General features: G+C 42.6%; 1 protein-coding gene across 2 annotated transcripts in view; it reads left to right on the top strand.

Moving 5' to 3' along the window:
* KCNN4 (potassium calcium-activated channel subfamily N member 4) overlaps positions 1-23,715 on the top strand; it is a 126,558-nt gene that overhangs the window by 65,029 nt on the left and 37,814 nt on the right. The window contains exon 2 of one of the 2 annotated variants that reach the window (XM_073601914.1): positions 18,639-18,734. The exons of the other annotated variant lie outside the window; for it this stretch is intronic. Within the exon in view, the coding sequence (XP_073458015.1) occupies positions 18,639-18,734 (96 nt within the window). The remainder of the gene's footprint in view (positions 1-18,638; positions 18,735-23,715) is intronic. 2 annotated transcript variants of the gene reach the window in all.

Raw genomic sequence — 23,715 nt, 5'->3', positions numbered from 1 at the left:
ATGTGATGCCCACAAAGTCTGCAATTTTTGATAGAGTTTTTACTCTTTTCAGCCTTTTTATAGAACTATTGGATGTTGGCATGCTGGGGGTCCTCCCTTTCTATGTTCTAATTTATGGGGCATTAAAGATTAATATATGCATTATTATTTAATGCAATTTTGGGTTGCGCTGTACTATTTTGATTTTGTATTATTTAATTTATTTATTTATTTTTGGGTGGCATGGAATGACTCATTAAGTGTTTGGCTTGCAATCTCTTAATTTAAAAAAAAAAAAATATTTTGTGCAAGTGTATATAAGTGTAAAATCTGCGCAGATTGATTTATAACATTATATATAACATATTTATAACATTATAGACAAGACTATGACTGACAGTAGCAGATTATCAGATTGGTGATCAGGGTAAACCCAGACAAGCTGAGCACACACTTAGCCCAAAACAATACAACAAACAGAAGCCGGAGACAGACTTCTATCCAGGGCATAAGCAAACAGGCAAATCTGGCATCCCTTTAACCACTTCAATAGGCACTTTCACCCCTTCCTGCCGAGGCACATTTTCAGCTTTCAGAGCTGTTGCACTTTGACAATTGCGCGGTCATGCAACAATGTACTCAAATTACATTTTTATCATTTTGTTGAGACAGATAGAGCTTTCTTTTAGTGTATTCAATCACCACATTTTTTTTATTTGTTGCTATTTAAAATGAAAAAAAAGACAGAAAATTTTGAAAAAACAAAAAGGTTTTTCTTACTTTCTGTAATAAAATTTAGCAAATAAGTAATTTTTCTTTTTCACTGATGTGTGCTGATGAGGCTGCACTGATGGGCACTGATGAGGCTGCACTGATGGGCCCTGATGAGGCTGCACTGATGGGCACTGATAAGAAGGCACTGATGAGGTTGCACTGATGGGCACTGATACGGAGGCACTGATGAGGCTGCACTGATGAGGCGGCACTGATGGGCACTGATAAGCTGCATTGATGGGGCTGCACTGATGATCAGTGACCTGATTATCAGTGTAAATGTACCCTGTCAACCTTGCCACTAATGGGCTCTCCTTTCTTTACACAGTGACAGCGTGTGAGGAAAGCAATGCTGATAAACGGCAAGTTTGTTTACATGTGATCAGCTGTGATTGGACACAGCTGATTACATGGTAAAGGGCCGCTGTGATTGGCCCTTTACCTCGATCTATGATCAGCTGTGTCCAAAGGGGCACACGGGAGGCGCATTCTGGAAGGACATCCATGGACTCCCTCCCAGAAGAGAGCCTCGCTGTTGCCGTCGGTTGGCTATGGCACGGTAATAAAGTGGTCAATTAAGGAGGTCAGGTGTACACAACAGTAATGATCAGCAAGTGACAAAGGCTCAAGAACTATAGTTACTTCCTCTAGTAAAAAAAATAACAGTAATAAGAAGAGCTGGCAAAACTGTAATCCTTGAAGTGTCATTTATTGGTATATCAGTGTGACAATAAAACAATAAAGCTGACGCGTTTCGGCAATAGCCTTAGTCGTAGCTAGTTTAAACTAGTTTAAACTGAAACGCGTCAGATTTATTGTTTTATTGTCACTCTGATGTACCAATAAACGACACTTCAAGGATTACAGTTTTGCCGGCTCTTCTTCTTAATGTTGAATTGGAGTGTGTTGGGACACATCGAGCCTCGGCACCTGTGAGTGGACCTGGTGGATTGAGTTGTCCCTGCAGAGAGCGCTGTTACCTTTCTTCTTTTCCATGCTAAAAAAAAATAACCACAGCAGTTGCATAATGAGGTCTGATTAGATCACCTTTCAAGCAACCCAGAAGTTAAAAAAATGATTCTGCCAGTGCCTCTCTCATTTCTCTATAGGTGTTATTATATTCGGCAACAGGAGAATTGGAGCTTATTGTCTTTTACAGAATTTAACTGCAATGTTGAAAATGAGTGAGGGTTAAGACTTTAACAAACAATGACAAAATGTTTACAGTCCATAAGGGAGAGCCGGCCTTCTATATCCCGGAGATTGTACATCATTCCTGATGCCTCGCTGATGTTGTGTGTTTGGGTGTGCAATGCGATGTCCGTTGTCTGCATGAGATGTTTGCGTTGCAGGATATCCTGAATATACATTTTACTTTTGGGCTCCAGCCCATCACAGCTGTGTGTTATTTATCATTTTAATTCTTTATGTGAACCAACCTCTATGTATAAATATAGTTATACAGTACACTGTATATTATTCTATAGAGCACTGGCAAACCTTCTTTACTGATTACATGGGCTGCTTACACCAATCAGTCCTAACATTATTATCACCCATCTAATATTGAGTAGGTCCCCCCATCAAGGCATGGACTCTACTAGACCTCTGAAGGTATGCTGTGGTACCTGGCACCAAGCCATCAGTAGCAAATCCTTTAAGTCCTGCAAGTTGTGAGGTGGGGCCTCCATGGATCAGACTTGTTTTTCCAGCACATCCCACAGATGCTCGGTTGGATTGAGACCTGGAAAATTTTGAGGCCAAGCCAACACCTCAAACTTGTTGTGTTCCTCAAACTATTCTTGAATTCATCAGTCCAGGCCGCCTTCTTCCATTGCTCTGTGGTCCAGTTCTGATTGCTCACGTTCCCATTGTAGGCACTATTGGCTGTGGACACGGGTCACCATGGGCTTCCAGACCAGTCTGCAGCTACACAGCCCCATACACAACAAACTACAATGCCCATTTTTCTGCTTTCAATACATCAACTGCAGTAGCAGATCCTTTAAGTCCTGTCAGTTGCGAGATGGGGCCTCCACAAATCGAACTTGTTTTTCCAGCATATCCCACAGATGCTTGATTGGATTGGGATCTGGAGAATGTGAAAGCCAAGTCAACATCTCAAACAAGTTGTTGTGTTCCTCAAATCATTCTTGAACCATTTTTGCAGTGTGACATCATCCTGTTGCAAGAGGCCACTGCCATCAGGATTACTATTTCCATGTAAGGGTGTACTTGGTCAGCAACAATGTGTAGGTAGGTGGTACGTCTCAAGTAACATCCACATGAATAGAGTACCCAAGGTTTGCCAGCAGAATATTGCCCAAAGCATCACATTGCCTCTGCTGGCTTGCCTTCTTCTCATACCGCATCTTGGTGGAATCTCTTCCCCAGGTGCAGAAGGTGATGCACACACACTCGGCCATCCACATGATCTAAAAGAAAATGTGATTCATCAGACCAGGCCACCTTCTTCCATTAATAAATGGAAAGTGCAGAGCTAAAATTCTGAGTGAACAAAGTAAATCTCACAAATAATAAATACAAGTGAGGTGGAAATATAATGTGATAAATGTTCAGTAATTCTGTATAAAAAATCAGCAAGAAAACACATAAACATTGAGTCCATAGGTGAAGTGAAAAACATGATGACTCTGGATGGCCCTTAAAGGGACATTCGCCAAGTGTTCATAACATCTTTAAGACATCCAAAAATGGTGAATGAATAACAAAACAATATTGAAACAATGTGTGAATATAGTCCACCACCGATAGGATAAAAGCTTACCAGATGGTTTGAACTCAAAAGGACGTACGTCCTATGGGTCAAACAGGCTTGTATTGGCAAATGTCAAAATTGGAAACATCCGATCTGGAGACCTTTGACACGGAAGCCAGGCCCTCACACAGTCATTGTGGTAGTAGTCTCCATAGAGGGTATTTCATAAGAAAAATGGATGGTTTCTCCCATATGTTCAAGTGTATATGGAGGAAAGGAGAACAAAAAAGGGCCACATAGCGTCATTCCGTATAAAAATTAGAAATGTAATAAAGTTAAAAAACTCACATTTTTGAGGAGAGTAAACAGCGCTTAAGAAATGTGTATGGCGGCATGGGAGCCCGTCCCGAAGCATTTAGTCTAAATAGACATCATTTGGGGTGTCAGTCCACTGTAGCCATTGTGATTATATAAGAAATATGACCCCAATAATGAGAAACAGACCCGTGATGTGTTATCAATCTCGGAAATGCAAATCAGCGATCACTTCCTGTGAAACAAAGATGGCGAATTGGCGTGCCTACCACGCTTCGCATTGGAATCACATTGAAACTGTAGAGTGCGCACGCGTGAAGACCTTCTTCCATTGCTCCTTGGTCCAGTTCTGATGCTCATGTGCCCATTGTAGGTGCTTTTGGGGGTGGACAAGGGTCAGCGTGGGTACCTTGACGGGTTTGTGGCTACGTAGCCCCATACACAACAAAAGTCAATAAACTGCCCTACACAAGAGAAACGCAGAAAAGAAGTTCTTGACTCCTTTCCGAAAACATGAACCTCATGGGCTGAGGCGTGTCTTTACATATATACGTGGGGATGCCATTAAAAATGTATGGCACTGCCACACGTTTGCTAAATGGCAGCGTGTTTCTATGCCTTTTGGAAAAGCATGCAAGTTTGTGCGCATTCCCAACACGCAGTAGTGTGAACTTAGCCTTAGGAAGGCAAACTGCAATGCATGAAATACAAAACCACGAAATGTAAACTTTGGTTGCCGGAGTTATTCGGCATCAACCGTCTTTGTGCTGCCGCCCTATCACCATACATGCCAACAGTAGACTGATGTTACATGCTTTTGCGAGTACTTTTTCAATATTCATCAATCATATAATATAACCATTTCAGCTCTGGAAGGTTTTACCCCCTTCATGACTAGGCCATTTGTTGCTATTCAGCACTGCGCTACCTTAACTGGTAATTGCACGGTCATGCAACGCCGAATTTATATCATTTTCTTGTCACACACATAGAGCTTTTCTTTTGGTGGTATTTGATCACCACTGGGTTTTTTTATGTTTTATTATATAAAAATAAAAAGGCTGAAAATGTTGAAAAAAAAAACAAAACAATATTTTTTTTACTTTCTGCTATAAAAAATAGCCAATACATTTTTTTAAAAAAATCGAATTTCTTCATAAATTTATGCCAAAATGTATTCTGCTACATGTCTTTATTTAAAAAAAAAAATCCCAATAAGTGTATATTCATTGGTTTGCCTGAAAGTTATAGCGTCTACAAACAATGGTATATATACTGGAATTTTTCTTTTTTTTTTATATATATATACTACTAATGACAGTGATCAGTGACTTAAAATGGTACGGCGGACAATTTAACACTAACTGACGCTGGGGGGAAACTGACTAACTGCCACTGACATCACCAGTGACATTAATACAGCGATCAGTGATAATACCAAGTTGTAAAGCGCTATGTAAACTGTTGGCACTATATAAAACCTGTATAATAATAATAATAATACTATACACTGTCACTGTACTAATGACACTGGCTGGGAAGGGGTTAACACCTAGGTCGATCAAGGGGTATAAATGTGTGCCTAAGGCAGGCCATACACAGTGCAAATTGGGTTGCAGGAAAGAAATTTTCTGGATTCCACCATCAACACAGAGTGTTGACAGGGGAATCCCTCCTGAGCCATTGTTTCTCCCGGTGGGTGAAGCCGTCCCCGCCTGGAGAAGACAGTGATTATTGCTAGCAGCTATACCAGCTGCTAGCAATAATTGTATGTAAATTCCGACGGGCTGGTTGTATCCAAGCTGATCAATCGATTGATCGTATATTCAGCCTGCTCATACATGGTTCGAATCTTGGCGAATTCCTGCTGACAGGGCAAGATTTGAACCGTCTATGGCCGGCCTAACAATGTGTAATATGTGCTGCTTTTTACTAAAGATCTCTTTGTTTCATATCCCTGCTAAATCTCTTTGTTTCTTATCCCTGCTAAATCTCTTTGTTTCTTACCCCTGCTTTGCCTGTACAAACCGCCCGTCTGAAGTACATTGCAAGGAGGCGGTCCGAAAGTGGTTAAAACAATCCACCTTTTATCAATAAAAAAAAACACCCTTGAGCTTTATTCAGTGACCTTGCATAGGCTAAGATGCTCTCATCAGTGTGCTGCAGGCAGGAGGAAGCATTTCCTCAGTCTTTTTTTCCCCTAGTGATCACTGTACATTGTAACTTTGTAGACAGTCCCAAAGATAAGAGGATTTAATTGACTGTGTCATCTCTATGCCAGAATCTTATGCCGTGTACACACGAGCGGATTTCTCGTCGGAAAAAGACACGACGGCTTTTTCCGACGGGATTCTGCTCAAGTTTGCCTTGCATACACACGGTCACACAAATGTTTGCCGAAATTACAACCATCAAAAACGCGGTGACGTACAACACTACAATTTTAATGCTTCCGAGCATGCGTCGAATTGTTTCCGAGCATGCATATGGATTTTGCGTGTCGGAATTGCATACAGACGATCGCATTCTCGGATAGGAACTTTTCCCGACCGAAAAATTGAGAGCATGCTCTCAGTCTTTTGCTGGCTGGAATTCTGCCAGCAAAAGACCGATGGAGCATACACACGGTCGCGTTTTCCATCGAAAAACTCTCATCAGTCTTTCGCGGGCCGAAATTCCGATCGTGTGTACGCGGCATTAGTCTAAAAAGTAGATGGTGACCCCGGATGATGCCTGAACAGAAATGGTTCCATCCTTCTGGCGAAAAAGCAGATGAAGGCATTGTCAGGGGAAATACTGTGATCTCTTTAAGAGGTATTGAATACCTGGAAGCAGGGGCGAACTGACCATTCGGCCACTCGGGCACTGCCCGAGGGCCCCAGGCCACTGAGGGGCCCCATCAGGGTTGCCAGCCTCAGTAAAACCAGGGACAGTAGGTAAAAATCTGTGGTTTTTTTTTTACATCTGTCTCTGAAATGTCCCTTACCGACATCCTTTTGGTCTAAAAATCCTGAGATTATAGCTGCCCCACCTCTCCAGTACCTTCTCAGCCAATAGAAACATGTCTGTGTATACTGTGTGTGTGTGTGTATACTGTGTGGCCCCATAATCTCTGATTGCCCGGGGGCCCCATAATCTCTGATTGCCCGGGGGCCCCATAATCTCTGATTGCCCGGGGGCCCCATAATCTCCTATTGCCCGGGGGCCCCATAATCTCTGATTGCTCGGGGGCCCCATAATCTCCTATTGCCCGGGGGCCCCATAATCTCTGATTGCCCGGGCGCCCCATAATCTCCTATTGCCCGGGGGCCCCATAATCTCTGATTGCCCGGGCGCCCCATAATCTCCTATTGCCCGGGGGCCCCATAATCTCTGATTGCTCGGGGGCCCCATAATCTCCTATTGCCCGGGGGTCACATAATCTCTGATTGCCCGGGGGCCCCATAATCTCCTATTGCCCGGGGGCCCCCATAATCTCTGATTGCCCGGGGGCCCCATAATCTCCTATTGCCCGGGGGCCCCATAATCTCTGATTGCCCGGGGGCCCCATAATCTCCTATTGCCCGGGGGCCCCATAATCTCCTATTGCCCGGGGGCCCCATGAGTTGTCAATCCGTCCCTGCCTGGAAGTGTTACCAATTACTTGGCATGCATTCATGTAACATGAAACAATGTATCTGATGCTAGGTCCACTTTTAATAAGTGATGTCTGATTAGGATACTTGTAGGTACTACAGGTTTGGAACAGGTTTGATTTTTTTTTTCCCAGAATCCCCTGCAGGCTGAGCCTGAGCCAAACTCCTGCCATGCGTGTGAAAAGCGTCCCGTGTTTGGATGACGTCTCTTCTCCTGCGTTGGTCGGCTTCTGTTTTTATCCGTCCTCGGAAGCAGGAACTCCCCATTGTTTGAGATCTCGTGGGAGAGATAAAGTTTGTTATAGAGCCAGCGGAGTTTATTTAGATCCACAGGAAGAGCAAATGTGTGAAATCAGAAAGTGCACATGGGGGGGGGGGGGGGGGTCACCGAGCAATCCGACCATGGCAACGCGAAAAACACGCCAATCCATCGCGTTTTCCCAGAAAGTTGACATTACGAATGACAGCAATTGGCTCAGATTGCTTGAAGGGGAACTCCAGCTACACAACCGGATAGGCAAATACCAAAACTGGTTTATCTTTGTAAAGTAATACCCGTTCTCTCATGATCAACCTACCTCTGCATACACCAAGCAGACAAAACATTTTGACCGCCCACCATAACCCATCAAGGCATGGGCTCCACTCGACCCCTGAAGGTATGCTGTGGTATGTGGCACCAAGCCATCACTAGCAGATCCTTTAAAAAAATGGAGGAAAAAAAAAAAAATGTTTTTACTTACGTGAAATGGCTGTTGCTAGGCAGTATTCCTAATCTACCTCTTCCTACACTGCGGTGATCTTCAGTCTTCTGCTCCCCGCGTTGTCTTCTGGGGAATGGGGCGCGGTGTGTTATGGGAACTGTGTGTGTCCCACAACACATCGCGTCCCTTTCACAAAGCGGCGCGCGCGCTCGCGCGTGTGCAGTAGGAAACTGGCAGTGAAGCCGCAAGGCTCCACTGCCTGTTTCCCTTACTTAGGATGGCGGTGCCGGGACCCGAGAGCCGAGGGACGGGTCGGCCTCGGGTGGCCGACATCGCGGGTACCCAGGACAGGTAAGTCTACTTATTTAAAGTCAGCAGCTACAGTGTTTGTTCCAAATTCTAGTGGCAGTCTTATGCTGGCCATACACTATACGAAAAATCGGCCAAACCCATTTTCGAAAAACGAACGTTTGGCCCTGAGCGCAAACGATGGTGCCATTATGTAATGACCAATAAATCGTTCAGTGGACATAAATAAATACATTTTTTGTTCGTTTTTTTTTACATATACCTAGTGCAGACAGTTCGGACAGGAAACACATTAACCTTTCATTAACCGTTCGTTTAGGAGAAAACTTCCAAACTTGTCCTTTGTTTTTTCGGCTCGAAAACGTCCAAACGATTATCGATTTTGTGCCCATTAACTGGCCGAAAAACGAACGAACGTTCTAAATGACCAAATTTCGGCCAGTTTTTCGTATAGTGTATGGCCAGCATAACTCATAGGAAGCTCATTGCTTCAGGCAACTACTTATAACCATGTGCAATTCCCATTGGTTGGAAAGTTGTTGAAATTGATTGAAAATTGGAAAATTGTTTTGCGCATGGTTATCTTTACAGACACGGTTTTCGTAATTTAGCCAGCTTTATCGAAATGCAAGTTACCCTAACCAGAAAAGTGGAGGTAAGCAAGCTTAAAGTATATGTAAACCCTCACCTTGTAAAACAACCCATTCAGTTTAAAATAGAAATATAAAAAGGCAAAACATTTGTATATAGATATACCCTCTGTTCTCAGCTGCATAAGATCTGGGGGGAGGAGAAACAGCAGTACGCCGAACTTCCCAGTGGTATGGCTGTGCGGGGGGGGGGTGTCTGATCATTGAAGGACGGCAGGCTGAGTTCCCAAAATAGCTACAGAACTGACCACGTTGAGCTCTCATGACTAATGTGGTCAGTTTTTAATAGCCGAGGGACTGGCAGGAACACCAGGGATTTCACACAAAGGGAGCAATACAAAGAGAACAGGAGACCTTCTCATACAAGTACATGGTACAGCAACCACATATCAGGAATATGAGATTTTGGATTGACATATTATTTACAAGAAAAACACTCTATTGATAATGTTGATGGAACCTTTACAGCATCACCACCAGCCTACTCCACTGGACTATGAGCGCCAGGAGATAAGTGGTACAACTTTTGTTTTGCTCTGATAAGGCCGCCATAGCAGAGCAGAGCAAACAGTGCAAACTGAGATAACGGTGAAACAGTTACACCTAAAAACTGATACCGATAACGACTAACGTGCTTTCACTACATTCACTAACACAGGCGCTACTGAAGATCATTTGTACTTTCGCTTTAGGCTCGGTTCACACTGGAAATCCCTGGGATTCCTGTGCGAGTTCCCCCCGCATCGAACCTGAATCGCACAGCAGTTTACACTGACGTCTGTGATGGGACGTGCGGTGAGGTCAGTGGCTGGTGAGTGGCTGGTGAGGCCCTGGCTAGTATCAGAGCCAGATACACACAGGTTACATACGCCGCGATCGTTAGAGCGAGAGCAATAATTCTAGCACTAGACCTCCTCTGTAACTCTAAACATGTAACCTGTAAAAATGTTTACAGCGGCGCCTAATGGAGATTAGTAGTATTGAAGTTTGGCGCCATTCCACGAGTGTGCGCAACTTTAAAGCGTGACATGTTGAGTATCTATTTACTCAGCGTAATATCATCTTTCACATTATACAAAAAAATCGGGCTAACTTTAGTTTTTTTTGTTTTGTTTTTTTTATTATTCATGAAACAGTTTCTTGAAAAATTGCTGCGCAAATACCGCGTAACATAAAAAGTTGCAAGTTTACTCCCTAGGGTGTCTGCTAATATCTATGTAATATATATATATATATATATATATATATATATATATATAATGTTTGGGGGCTTTGCGTAATTTACTAGCAAAAATATTATGATTTTTACATGTAGGAGAGAAGTGTCAGAATTGGCCTGGGTGGAAAGGGGTTAATTACCATAAGTAATGTACAAATAATTATTATAGATTGTTTTTAAGGTATTTTACTATATTTTCAGAAACTGTACTCGAGCAGGTGGCTGTACAGACAAATTACTGAAGTTTGAAGTTATAACTTCCAACCGGTAATTTCACAGTAAATAGGTAAATAATAAATTATCTTATAACATATAGCACAATAATATATGATTTAGCTTGATTATAATAGTACCTTTTCATCAGCAGATTCTCATTCTCCCTCTTAACTGTGTGAGAAAAAAACATGGGATTGTGGGTAAATCTTTTACCCAAAAACACATGTTTTTTCCTTATAGCTAAAGTGGTGTTCCGGCCAAAATTATACTTTTTAAATAAAAATACCCCTATAATACACAAGCTTAATGTATTCTAGTAAAGTTAGTCTGTAAACTAAGGTCTGTTTTGTTAGTTTATAGCAGTAGTTTGTTATTTTATAAACTTACAGCAGGCCGTGGCCATCTTAAGTGTGGGCATCTGAAGCCAGACTGTATTTCTTCCTGGATCTCATCCTTGCAGATCTTGCACATGCTCAGTGCAGCACAAGCAGTGTAATAGGTTTCAGGTCAGGTTTCCATAGCAACGGCAGTGTCAGAGGAAGTTGCCGCCCCTTCCCAGAAGACATTGCAAACAGGAAATGATGCGATGAGCCACGGCCAGGGAGGAGAATGTGAAAAATGAATACAGCAGATATACAGTAGGTGCTGAGAAAAAAAATCAAAAAATATCCAATTTGTTTGCAGTGCAGTTTAGTGAGGGATGCTGAAGAGTTGTAAAAGTGGGTGGAACTCCACTTTAAGAGATTAAGAGGGCTGGGCTGGAAGGGAGCATGTGTCTTTTAGACACACGCCCCCTTCTATGACACTGCAGTGAGAGGACAGCCTCTGCTGCAGCATTTTTATTGGATAGCTTGGGCCAATGGTACTTTACCATTGGTCCAAGGCTCCAAGCTGTCTGTTGAGCTCAGTGCTTCCGATAAGAAGTGAGGAGAGGCTCTGTGCCAGCTTGTATTAAAACTGGCCGCTCTGTATGTAGCTTCTGACAGGCTATGCAAGGAGCCCTGTATCTCCAGAAACCACAGGTCGTAGGAGCCCCAAATTTTTGACCAGTGGTTGGGTAGGACTACCGCTTCCTACCCCACAAATTTGCCGAGCTACGACCCTCGGTTTTTTTTTTTTTTTTTTTATGAGACCTTGTAACACTAACGAGTCACATGGTACCAGGGAGGGAAAATGGCTAATTGGGCCCAATTTGGACATTTTCACTTAGGGGTGTACTCACTTTTGTTGCCAGCGGTTTGGACATTAATGGCTGTGTGTTGAGTTATTTTGAGGGGACAGCAAATTTACACTGTTATACAAGCTGTACACTCACTACTTTATATTGTAGCAAAGTGTCATTTCTTCAGTGTTGTCACATGAAAAGATAGAATAAAATATTTACAAAAATGTGAGGGGTGTACTCACTTGTGTGAGATCCTGTATATATATATAAAATGGTTTGGGGGTTCTAAGTAATTTTCTAGCAAAAAATACTTGTCAACAAAAAGTGTCAGAAAAAAAAAAGGCCACGTCAGCAAATGGGATGGTGCTTACATCTCACACCTGATGGGGTTTCTTACCCTTCCTTTCTCTATCCATGTTTTGGCTGGATGAACACTTTTTGTAGTGGTTGTAAACCCTTCCATATACCCTGTGAAGTGACTGGCTTCAGTTTATACACAGAGATTAAACAAATCCTCCTACATACGTTGTACCTGTTTATCTACAGTCTTCCCTTCTCTACATCTATTCAAAGTGCTGAATTATAAAGCTTGTCTGAGAGTTCAGAAAAAAAGGGGCGGAAAATTGAAATGACACTCTGCAGAGCTCAGTGAAGAGAGCCGAAAGCTGATTGGAGCAAAGGGACATACCCCCCTTCACACCGTACACAGGGACAGAGCTGAGGTTGTCAATCACAGGCTGTGTTGGAGCTCCCTCCCCTGTCACCATTTTTCTCTTGGTGTCAGAAAAACTTGTCATGCTGATAGCAGAGGAAGGAAGCTGCAGATGGAAATGACACTTAATTGAGACAAGTACACGCTAAAGAGGGATATGCTTTGTTCATATTCCATGTCTGAGGTTTACAAGCACTTTAACGATACCTGCGGTGAGTGGGAGAGGGCCAACATATGTCACATGGAGAAATAACGAGCAAACATATACATTTCTGTACACAATGACTTGGCTCTCTACCAGTATTCTGCATCCTGTACTGCAGATCAAAGCTTATCTGACACGGCTGTGTTTAAACAGCACAAACCACGGTACAAAGATCTCATTGTATAGCTATCAGCCGAGATCCTGCAGGCCGCCTCTACATGTCCCGGGGAGCTCGGCTTCTGTAAACATATTGGATATTATTGAATGGCGCCTCATCTTATGTAGGAAATGCACCACTGAACCACTGTGTTCAAAAAAGAAAAAAAGAAAAAAAAAATAGACACCTGTGGCTCCTGTCTGCTGGATTTCTGTTGCTAAATGCCGCGTACACACGATCGGACATTCCGACAATAAAATCCATGGATTTATTTCCGACGGATGTTGGCTCAAACTTGTCTTGCATACACACGGTCACACAAACGTTGTCGGAAATTCCGAACGTCAAGAACGCGGTGACGTAAAACACGTACGACAAGCCGAGAAAAATGAAGTTCAATAGCCAGTGCGGCTCTTCTGCTTGATTCTGAGCATGCGTGGCACTTTGTGCGTCGGAATTGTGTACACACGATCAGAATTTTCAACAACGGATTTTGTTGTCGGAAAATTTGAGATCCAGATCTCAAATTTTTGTTGTCGGAAATTCCGACAACAAATGTCCGATGGAGCCCACACACGGTCGGAATTTCCGACAACGAGCTCACATCGAACATTTGTTGTCGGAAATTCCGGCCGTGTGTGGGCTCCATCACACATTTTCCATCGGAATTTCCGACACACAAAGTTTGAGAGCAGGCTATAATATTTTCCAACAACAAAATCCGTTGTCGGAAATTCCGATCGTGTGTATACAAATCCGACGGACAAAGTGCCACGCATGCTCAGAATAAATTAAGAGACGAAAGCTATTGGCTACTGCCCCGTTTATAGTCCCGACGTACGTGTTTTACGTCACCGCGTTCAGAACGATCGGATTTTCCGACAACTTTGTGTGACCGTGTGTATGCAAGACACATTTGAGCCAACATCCATCGGAAAAAATCCTAGGATTTTGTTGTCGGATTGTCTGATCAATGTCCGACCGTGTGTACGCGGCATTAGAATTAACAGCCGAGCCGACACAGTGGAGATGATTTAGTAAAGGCAAAAGGACTATGCAATTTGCAAGGGCATTTGCTCCAGGGATTATTAAAGAGGAACTGCAGTCTGTTCACATAATTTGTAATAAAAACATCTTTGCCATTCTGAAGCTTCCCTCTAACCACTTTGCATATTATTTTATATATACTGTTCTTATCAAATATGCTGCAGAAATCTCCCTCCACTGAGTCTGGCTGCATCCATTTTAAATGTGGGCAGCTGAAGCTGCTGCCTGTTCACTTCCTAGATATACACAGAGGCACACCTCCAGCTCTGCAGCTCTCATTGGCCCTCTTATATGACTCATCCCCCCTCCCTTCCTGGCAAAATCTCAGGAGAGTGAGAGTGAGAGAGAACTGTGCATGATGTCATAAGCCTAGACTTATGACCAGACAAGAATGAGGAAGTGGGCTGTATAGGGGATTTACTGGCAGAAAAAAAAAAAAAGCTTTACTATCCAAAGTTAAAACAACAACAAGGGCAGAGGATTTAAAGTGATTGCAAGGCTTCTTTTTTTTTTTTTTTTTTTTTTTTTTTTAACCACTTCAGCCCCGGAAGATTTGGCTGCTGAATGACCAGGCCATTTTTTGTGATTCGGCACTGCGTCGCTTTAACTGACAATTGCGCGGTCGTGCGACCCTGTACCCAAACAAAATTTACCTCCTTTTTTTCCCCACAAATAGAGCTTTCTTTTGGTGGTGTTTAATCACCTCTGCGTTTTTTATTTTTTGCGCTCTATAAACAAAAAAAGAGCGATAATTTTGAAAAAAAAAAAAACACAATATTTTGTAACTATCCCCATTTTTTTTAAAAAAGGCTATTTTTTTCTCAGTTTAGACTGATATGTATTCTTCTACATATTTTTGGTAATAAAAATCGCAATAAGCGTATAGTGATTGGTTTGGGCAAAAGTTATAGCATCTACAAAATAGGGGATAGAGTTATGGCATTTTTATTATTATTATTATTTTTTTTTTACTAGTAATGGCGGTTATCTGCGATTTTAATCAGGGCTGTGACATTATGGCGGACACATCGGACACTTTTGACACATTTTTGGGACCATTCTAATTTATACAGTGATCAGTGCTATAAACATGCACTGATTACTGTAAAAATGTCACAGGCAGGGAAGGGGTTAACACTAGGGGACGATCAAGGGGTTAACTGTGTTCCCTGTGTGTGTTTCTAACTGTAGGGGGAGGGGACTGACTAGAGGAAATGACAGATTGTGATTCCTAGCTAACAAGAACTCACTATCTGGGACTCCTCACAGAACAGGACAGGGATTTGTATGTTTACACACACACGTCCCTGTTCTGCCTCAATCGTTTGTGCCCGGCGTTCATAGCGACCATCAGCCATGAGCATCGGCACCCCCTGCAGTGCAGCTACGACGGCTCGCGGGATCGTGCCAACCTGCCGACGTATGACTAGTCGGCAAGCAGTTAAATAACAAACATGTCATACTTACCTTCACTGTGCAGTTCGTTTTGCACAGAGTGGCCCCGATCCTTGACTTCTGGGGTCGCTCGCGGCTCCTCCCCACATCGTATAACCCCTTAGGAGAAGTGCTCTCCCGCGGGGTTAACTTACATCCATAGACAAAGAATGCAGGACTCGGCCCCGCCCCCCGGCGCCCGCGTCATTGGATTTGATTGACAGCAGCAGGAGCCAATGGCTGCGCTGCTATCAATCCATCCATTCAAGAGCCGAGACAAAGGGGGAGAGAGGAAGATCGCGTCTCCGGCGTGGGAATTACAGGTCAGTAAAACGGGGGGGGGGGGGGGGGGGGGGCGTTCAGTGACAGAAGTTTTTTCACCTTAATGCATAGGATGCGTTAGGGTGAAAAAAACATGAGGGTTTACAACCCCTTTAATAGATGGAAAGATGAAAAAATTACTGAAGAGCCGCTTTACAATGAGTAGCCAATCACAAGCAAGGAAAATGAAAAAAAAATACAGCATTTTTGCTTGCACTTGATTGGATGATGGAAGTCAGCAGGGCTTCCCCTTATTTACTAAGCCCTGTAGCCACTGCACTTGCAGAGTATGCAGTCTTATTTGCCTTTAGTAAATCAACCGCCATGATTCCTACCCCTGCAACTTTTCCCTACCTATCTGACCATCGACCAGCAATTAGATAAGGCCTGGTTCACATCTATGCAGTCTGCTTTTGATCCATTTCTGCAGTGCGTTTTGCGTTTTTGCACACACGTTTTGAAGTTTGGATTTTTTATGCTTTTTTTTTTTTTTTTTGGCCAATTTGTTGTTCGGCAGATCAAAAAAAAAGCAAAATCACAGCAAAACTGCACTACATGTTTTTCTGCAGCTTCTCCTTTGAAGCCTATTGAACCAAAAACCTACTGTTTTGCGTTTAAAAAATTCCCTGACCCTTTCCAAAAACGCATTGGCTGAAAAAAGCATAGATGTGAATGTGTCCCATAGGAAACCATGTTATATGGATTGTAGTGCATTTTTGCAAAAAGCATTAAAAAAAGCGCATAAACCAGGCCTAACACTTCATTACTATCAAATTAGCAGCCCCTCAGTACGCTTTTTTTGTCACCATGTCTGTTTATTTGGAAATTACATTGCAAATTTATTTTTTAAAAAGCGTATCCTTGAAGCATAATGTAATAAAAATGAAAGAAGAAAAAAGAAAAAGAGCTTTCATCCTCAATCCAGAGATTTCCACTGGAGTACTTCTTTCTGCCACTAGATGTCCTCGGTTTGATGGCCAGCCTCATTTAAAGAGGAACTTTACCCAAAAGGCGAAGATACGATCTTCCTCCTACTTCCCCCTCCTCTGCCATATTTGGATTTTTTTTTGGGTGGAAGCAGCTAGTTTTGGCAGGAACCCCCCCCCCCCCTTCGCCGCCAGCAGCCTTTTGGGTTCACAACAGGGTGCAGCACGGGTGTCTTGTAAATTCAGGTGTTCTCTGAACTGGGCGAACAAACAATATTCGGCCCAAACTCATAACTGGGCCAAACCATTCACCCAACTCTAGCTATGATCATCAGCTCCATCTGATGGCCATAATGTGGTATTTTCCTGAAATGCCCCAATCTTAGGAAATAAACACATTAGACAAATTACGGTGATTATTCATGTCAGCTGCACAAATACTTGAGACATTCCTACAGCAAATTATGTTTTATAAATTGACCCCTGTTATTATGGTTTTCATCTTCTGTAATGTCTATGACCTCATTAAATTTACATTTTTAATCTGGTAGAGAGCTGCAAAGGGGTGTAAGATGGTCCCAAAAACAAAAACTGCTTGTTATAGTGAGAGGAGGAAGGACGGAGCGAACAGTCCGGGGTGAAGGACTTCCAAACTTCTCTTTCAGAAAACACCCGGCTATGTTTGCTGTCACAGCGAGGAATGTCTCCATCTAATCAATATCATTGGAAACATAACACAGAGCTACTGTACTGGCAGAGATTAGGATCATAATGGCCACCGGGGTCAACTTTTTAAAATGTCTGTTTTATTGATTCCCATCATTGGTATCATTTGGAGGAAAAGTGCCCCATTATTGGTGTCAGTGGGAGAAATAGTGCCCCATCATTGCTATTTTTTGAAAGAATAGTGCCCCATCATTAGTGTCAGTAGAAAGAATAGTGCCCCATCATTGGTGTCATTGGGAGAAGTGGTGCCCCATCATTGGTGTCATTGGGAGAAGTGATGCCCCATCATTGGTGTCATTAGAAGGAATAGTGCCCCATCATTGGTGTCATTGGGAGAAGTGATGCCCCATCATTGGTGTCATTAGAAGGAATAGTACCCCATCATTGTTGTCAGTAGAAGGAATAGTGCCCCATCATTGGTATCAGGGAGAGGAATAGTACCCCATCATTGGTGTCAGTAGGAGGAATAGTGCCCCATCATTGGTGTCAGTAGAAGGAATAGTGTCCCATCATTGGTGTCAGTGGGATGAATAATGCCTCAACATTGCTATTATTTGGAGGAAAAGTGTCTCATCATTGGTGTCAGTGGCAGGAATAGTGCCCCATCATTGGTGTCAGTGGGCCCCATCATTAGTGTCTGTGGGAGGAATAGTGCCCCATCATTGGTGTCAGTGGGAGGAATAGTGTCCCATCATTGGTGTCAGTGGGAGGAATAGTGTCCCATCATTGGTGTCAGTGGGCCCCATCATTGGTGTCAGTGGGAGGAATAGTGTCCCATCATTGGTGTCAGTGGGAGGAATAGTGTCCCATCATTGGTGTCAGTGGGAGGAATAGTGTCCCATCATTGGTGTCAGTGTGATGAATAGTGCCCCATCATTAGTGTCTGTGGGAGGAATAGTGCCCCATCATTGGTGTCAGTGGGAGGAATAGTGTCCCATCATTGGTGTCAGTGGAAGGAATAGTGTCCCATCATTGGTGTCAGTGGAAGGAATAGTGTCCCATCATTGGTGTCAGTGGGAGGAATAGTGCCCCATCATTGGTGTCAGTGGGCCCCATCATTAGTGTCTGTGGGAGGAATAGTGCCCCATCATTGGTGTCAGTGGGAGGAAGAGTGTCCCATCATTGGTGTCAGTGGGATGAATAGTGTCCCATCATTGGTGTCAGTGGGAGGAATAGTGTCCCATCATTGGTGTCAGTGGGATAAAAAATGCCCCAAGGGCCGGATAAAAGCAAGCAAAGGGCTGCATCTGGCCCCCGGGCCGCAGTTTGGGGGTCACTGATCTAAAAGTTAAATAAAAAGTCAGTGAGGACCCAGCAGGCTCATTTATAGGCTGTCAGTATCATACTTTGTAATATTTTGTATTCCTATCATCTGTCTTACGTTTTATTTTATTTTTTTCTCTGACTCTTGTGTTTTTCTTCCAGTGGTTTGTCTACCTGTTCCTGATGAAATGCAGCATAACCATCTCCACCATAGTTCTCCTTATCCTCATCATCACCTTCCACGTCAAGGAGATCCAGGTACCAACATTCAGTATTTTAAGAACACGTCTGGCTTTTAGTTCTACTTCAAACTCCTAAAATGTAATAGGTAGGATAGATAATACATCACCAAGAAGCAATGTGTCCTTCACTAGAGTCACGCTCTAATTTCTCACCAAGTTGTAATGTACTGACTAGTAGTAGATCAGTAATAGTAGTATCATGTGATGATGTGTGCTCGTTTTTACTAATAACTTCCTTAATATACATTTTTGTCTCAATTAAAATGTTGCTTCCTGTCCTCTCAGTGCTCTGTGCTGGCATAGCTGAGTAACAGCCACACCCCTCAGCACGTGTCCTTACATAGACTTGTATTGGAGGGGAAGAGAGGGGGCGAGTATGACCATTGACCATGCTTGTTAAGCTTCGTACACACAATTGGATTTTCCGCAGGCAAAACCTCTGACTTTTGTCCGAAGGCGTGTGTCTGGATTTTGTCTTGCATGCAAACGGCGAGGAATTGTCGGCCAACAAACACGAGCGTAGTGACGTACTACGTGGTTTTTCAGCTCTTTAGCGACACCCTTTTGGGCTCCTTCTGCTAATTTCGTGTTAGTAGAAGTTTGGTGAGTGTTGATTTGCGCTTTTCATTTTGCGCTTTTCAGTTTGCACTTTTCATTTCGTGCTTTTCAGTTCATTTCCGAACGCCCGTTCATCAACCAGCCATGTTGCGGAATCAGAGGAGATAACGTGTTATTTATTATTGGCCTTGGAGTTACTGCTTTGACCCAAGTCCAGTCCAGGAACAGGAGGAGGAGGATTTCTTGGACCATAAATTGGTTGCTTTTTTAATCGTGACCAATTATGTCATATACCTTTGCTGCGGGAGCTCCAGGAGAATAATCCGGATGATTTTCGGAATTATCTCTGGATGACGGACCCCTGCCTTCACCAACTCTTGGCATTGTTGACCCCCTATATTAAGAAGCAGGACACATGCAATTTATTTTATTTTTTGGTTGAATAATGATTTGATTTGGTATATTTTCTATATTTTTGGATGCATAGAATGCACTTTTTGGTTAAGTTCTATTGGCAGATAGCATGTCTAATTTTATTTGTTTTCTTTTTTTAATGCACAATAAAAAAAATGTGTAGAATAATACTTGGCTATGTGTTTTACTTCAAATGACAGTTTGGGAGTAGGCAGTTACATTTTAAAAAATACAATGTAAAATTGACAAGGGACACCAACATATTTGATCTTAAAAACTACAGGATAATGGTGTTGTGGTAACTTGCCCAAATAAAAAAAAAAACATAATAATATTATTCTTGATATCACTAGAAAAAAAAAGCCTTTGAAAATTAGTTTGCAATAACTCCATCAGTATCACCAGAAAAGCAGCTTCATTATTATCCCATTAAAGAAGAAGAGAATTGTACGCTGCATTTGGAGATTTCATAATTTGCTGCGTCACAAATCTTAATTCTCCATTATGAACGCTAGTTTACAAGACCGACCGCTTCTGGCTCGTCCTTGCTTCCGAACATGCGTGTTTGTACTTTGAACTTTTGTCCGACGGACTTGTGTACACACGCTCGGAAAATCTGACAACAGACATTTGTCCGCGGAAAATTTTAAAACCTGCCATCCAACATTTGTCCGCAGAAAATCCAACAACAATTGTCTGATGGAGCGTACAAACGGTCGGATTTTCCGCCAACAGCCTGTCATCACACAATTCCCGTCGGAAAATCTAACTGTGTGTACGAGGCTTTAGACTCCAGGCACAATTGCTGTAACAGAAAAGTATAAAAAATAATATGAAAATGGAGGTTGTTTGTCAATGCTTCCTATCTATTTCTGTGATTTAACCACTTAAGGACTGGGCCTATTTTTCAGACTTGATGTTTTCAAATTAAAATCAGTTTTTTTGCTAGAAATTTACTTAGAACCCCCAAACATTGTATTTCTTTTTCAGACACCCTAGATAATAAAATGGCGGTGGTTGCAATACTTTATGTCACACTGTATTTGCGCAGCGGTCTTACAAGCGCACTTTTTTTGGAAAAATTACACTTTTTTAAATTAAAAAATAGGACAGCAGTAAAGTTAGCCCAATTCGTTGTTATATTGTGAAAGATGATGTTATGCTGAGTAAATTGTTACCCAACATGTCATGCTTCGAAATTGCGCCCACTCGTGAAATGGCGACAAACTTTGACCCTTAAAAATCTCCATAGGTGAAGTTTTTTTTTTTAATTTCTACAGGTTACCAGTTTTGAGTTACAGAGGAGGGGCTAGAATTATTGCTCTCGCTCTAACGATCGCAGCGATACCTCACATGTGTGGTTTGAACACCGACTTACGTATGCGTTCGCTTCTGCGTGCGAGCTCGGCTATGTACATTGCAGGGATTTTAACAAACTTTGTTGCAGATTCCGACCTTTTGTTATTCTGAGAAAAATCGCTGTTTGCTTGTCTGTGTCAATGTGCATAGTGTCTCTAATGGGAGTGACTTTATAATTATCAATCAGCTGCTGCACTTGCAGGGTTCAAATGAGGAAAGTGGCAAGGTCTGCATTAGATGTGATTTCCCTTTGTGAACATCTCACCAAAAAGTGACATTTTTGTTGCAGGGGATGCCCAAAATCTAACTTGTATCTTGCAAACTTCTGGGAAAATCAGTGATCCAATCACACTAGCAGGAAATTACATTTAAGGTGATGTGTTCTATACACCATCTGTGTACAGGACACCTCTAGGTAGCCATATTGCATTTTACAGAAAATTGCAGCGCTGCAGATCGAAAAGGAAAGGGAATTTTCACTAACAATCAGGACCCAGAACATTCGATTCCGGGTCACCTGATTGCTGTGATAGCCTCTGATTGGCTACCACAGTGATCAGTCACTGTGAAGCCCTCCCCCGTGTTTTCTCTCTCTGTGAATGGAGGAGAGTGATACATCAGATCTATTTCTTTCTTTGCAGAGAAAAAAAAACAACAGTGTTTGTAAAAAAATTAAAATAAAATAATAATAATAATATAAATACAAAACAACATACCTAGATCAAGGTTCGATCTAGGTCAGTTCCAGGGTTAGTGTTCGGGTCAAGGTCAGGGTCAAAGGTCAAGGTCATGGTCAAAGGTCAAGGTCAGGGTCAGTATTTTTTTCCAGACAGGATTTTTTTTTTTCTTAATTTAAATTTAGTATTAGACTACTTTTACACCGGTGCTTTTGGGCTAAAAATAGCACCTGTAAAGCGCCTGAAAAAACACCTCCCCTGCAGTCCCAGTGTGAGAGCCCGAGTGCTTTCACACTGGGGCGGTGCGCTGGCTGGACGTTAAAAAATGTCCTGCAAGCAGCATTTTTGGGGGGGGCGGTGTATACACCGCTCCTCCCCCGCTCCTGCCCATTGAAATGAATGGGCACTGCTGCCGAAGCGCCTCGGCAGCGGCGCTACACGGGCTCATTTAACCCTTTATTCGGCCGCTAGCGGGGGTTAAAAGCGCGGCCGAATAGCGGCGCTAAAATTATGTTTTACCGTCAACGCCCGCCCCAGTGTGAAAGCAGTCTTTGTGTGTTTTATGTAGGATAAAAAACAAAACAAAATGCGCACTATTGTTCCTGGGCTGTACTACGGGTACAATTGACAACTAACATACACATATGTGGTATCGCTGCGACCGTAAGGAGCAGGAAAATTTATTTTGGGTTGTTCTTTGCTGGAAGGTTATAGTAGTAGCAAGAAATATACAGCTATTTTTTTTAAAAATTATTTGTTTTACTATTTTAGACCAGTTTTCCTTTACTAATAAAAAAAATCAGGAGATATCCATTACCATTTACCACCAAATGAAAGCCCAATTTGCCCTGAAATAAACGCGGTATAATCCACCTGGATGCACAAAGTAGTTGCGATGATATGTACGGTTTTACTAACACATGTCAAAGTTGCAAAATTGTGCTTAGGCATTAACATTTGTTTTAACCTCAGGCGCAAAGGGGTTAAGATAAAATTGGCATTATTAAAGCATTAAGGCTGCCATAGCTGAGCTTGCAAAATGTCAGTTGCCTGGCTTTTACGCACCCCCCCCCCCCCCCCCCCCTTTGCTTTAGTAGTTTGAGTTGCTGACAAAAGGAAACGAAGGCAGGTGACAAAAGAAGGCCTTATCTTCATGCTTGTTCCGGGTCTGTAAAGCAAAGTATCGTGCCAAAAAAGTCAGTAGGACAGCCAAGACACCAGCATTTCCAATTTTAGAAGTCAGCCATGGAAGCCTCCATGGTTCCCATAGGACCGTTTTCCTTTAATACCAGAGCTTTTATTGCACAAGTTGACACAGACTTGGCACGGGGAGTCCTCGGCCTCCTTTTCCCACTAATGTGCAGACTTATCATAATTACAGTTTAATTCATTGAAGGAAGAGAGCGCCGGTGTTCACACCATTGACCTGTTCCTCCGGTAGGAAAAGCAATTTGTAACACGTTACCACCGAGAGGAAAAATAAGTCAATTAGAGTGTTTCTCTACTTCTACCCCGAGGCAAGGACGGGAGAGTTCTCGGATGGTTGTTTTTGGCAAGAAGGTCGCTTTTATTGTTACATTGTGCCTTTTCGGTCTCAGTGGTTCAAGGACCGCATTCAGGATATGAATAATGATGTGTCCTATTATGTTTGGATGACGCAACAAATGTTTAGCTCGGTATATTTGTGTACGGTGATCCAAGCACTTAATGAATTGGCCGCGAGTCAAGGCTTCATATTTACCTTGTGATGGACGCTTTCACCCGGAGGTTAATAGACTGTGGAGGAATGGGTGAGATCCACTTTATAGGTGTTGTTCGTTGATATTTCAAAAACTGTGATAGATCAAATTTAAATATAGCATGTCTTATATTCACTATGCAAAGCCCTGTAGAGTGCAGCGGTCAGGAGTATGTTATATACAGCTCAGCATACAGAGTGCAGTGGTCAAGAGCAGGGGAGTTCAAAAGACCAGGGGCTTCAGCCCGAAG

This window comes from Aquarana catesbeiana, linkage group LG10 (genome assembly GCF_042186555.1).
Source record: "Aquarana catesbeiana isolate 2022-GZ linkage group LG10, ASM4218655v1, whole genome shotgun sequence".
In the NCBI taxonomy this organism is placed as follows: Eukaryota; Metazoa; Chordata; class Amphibia; order Anura; family Ranidae; genus Aquarana; species Aquarana catesbeiana.
Note: the sequence above shows the minus strand (reverse complement) of the source record. Positions and strands in the feature narration are given on the sequence as shown.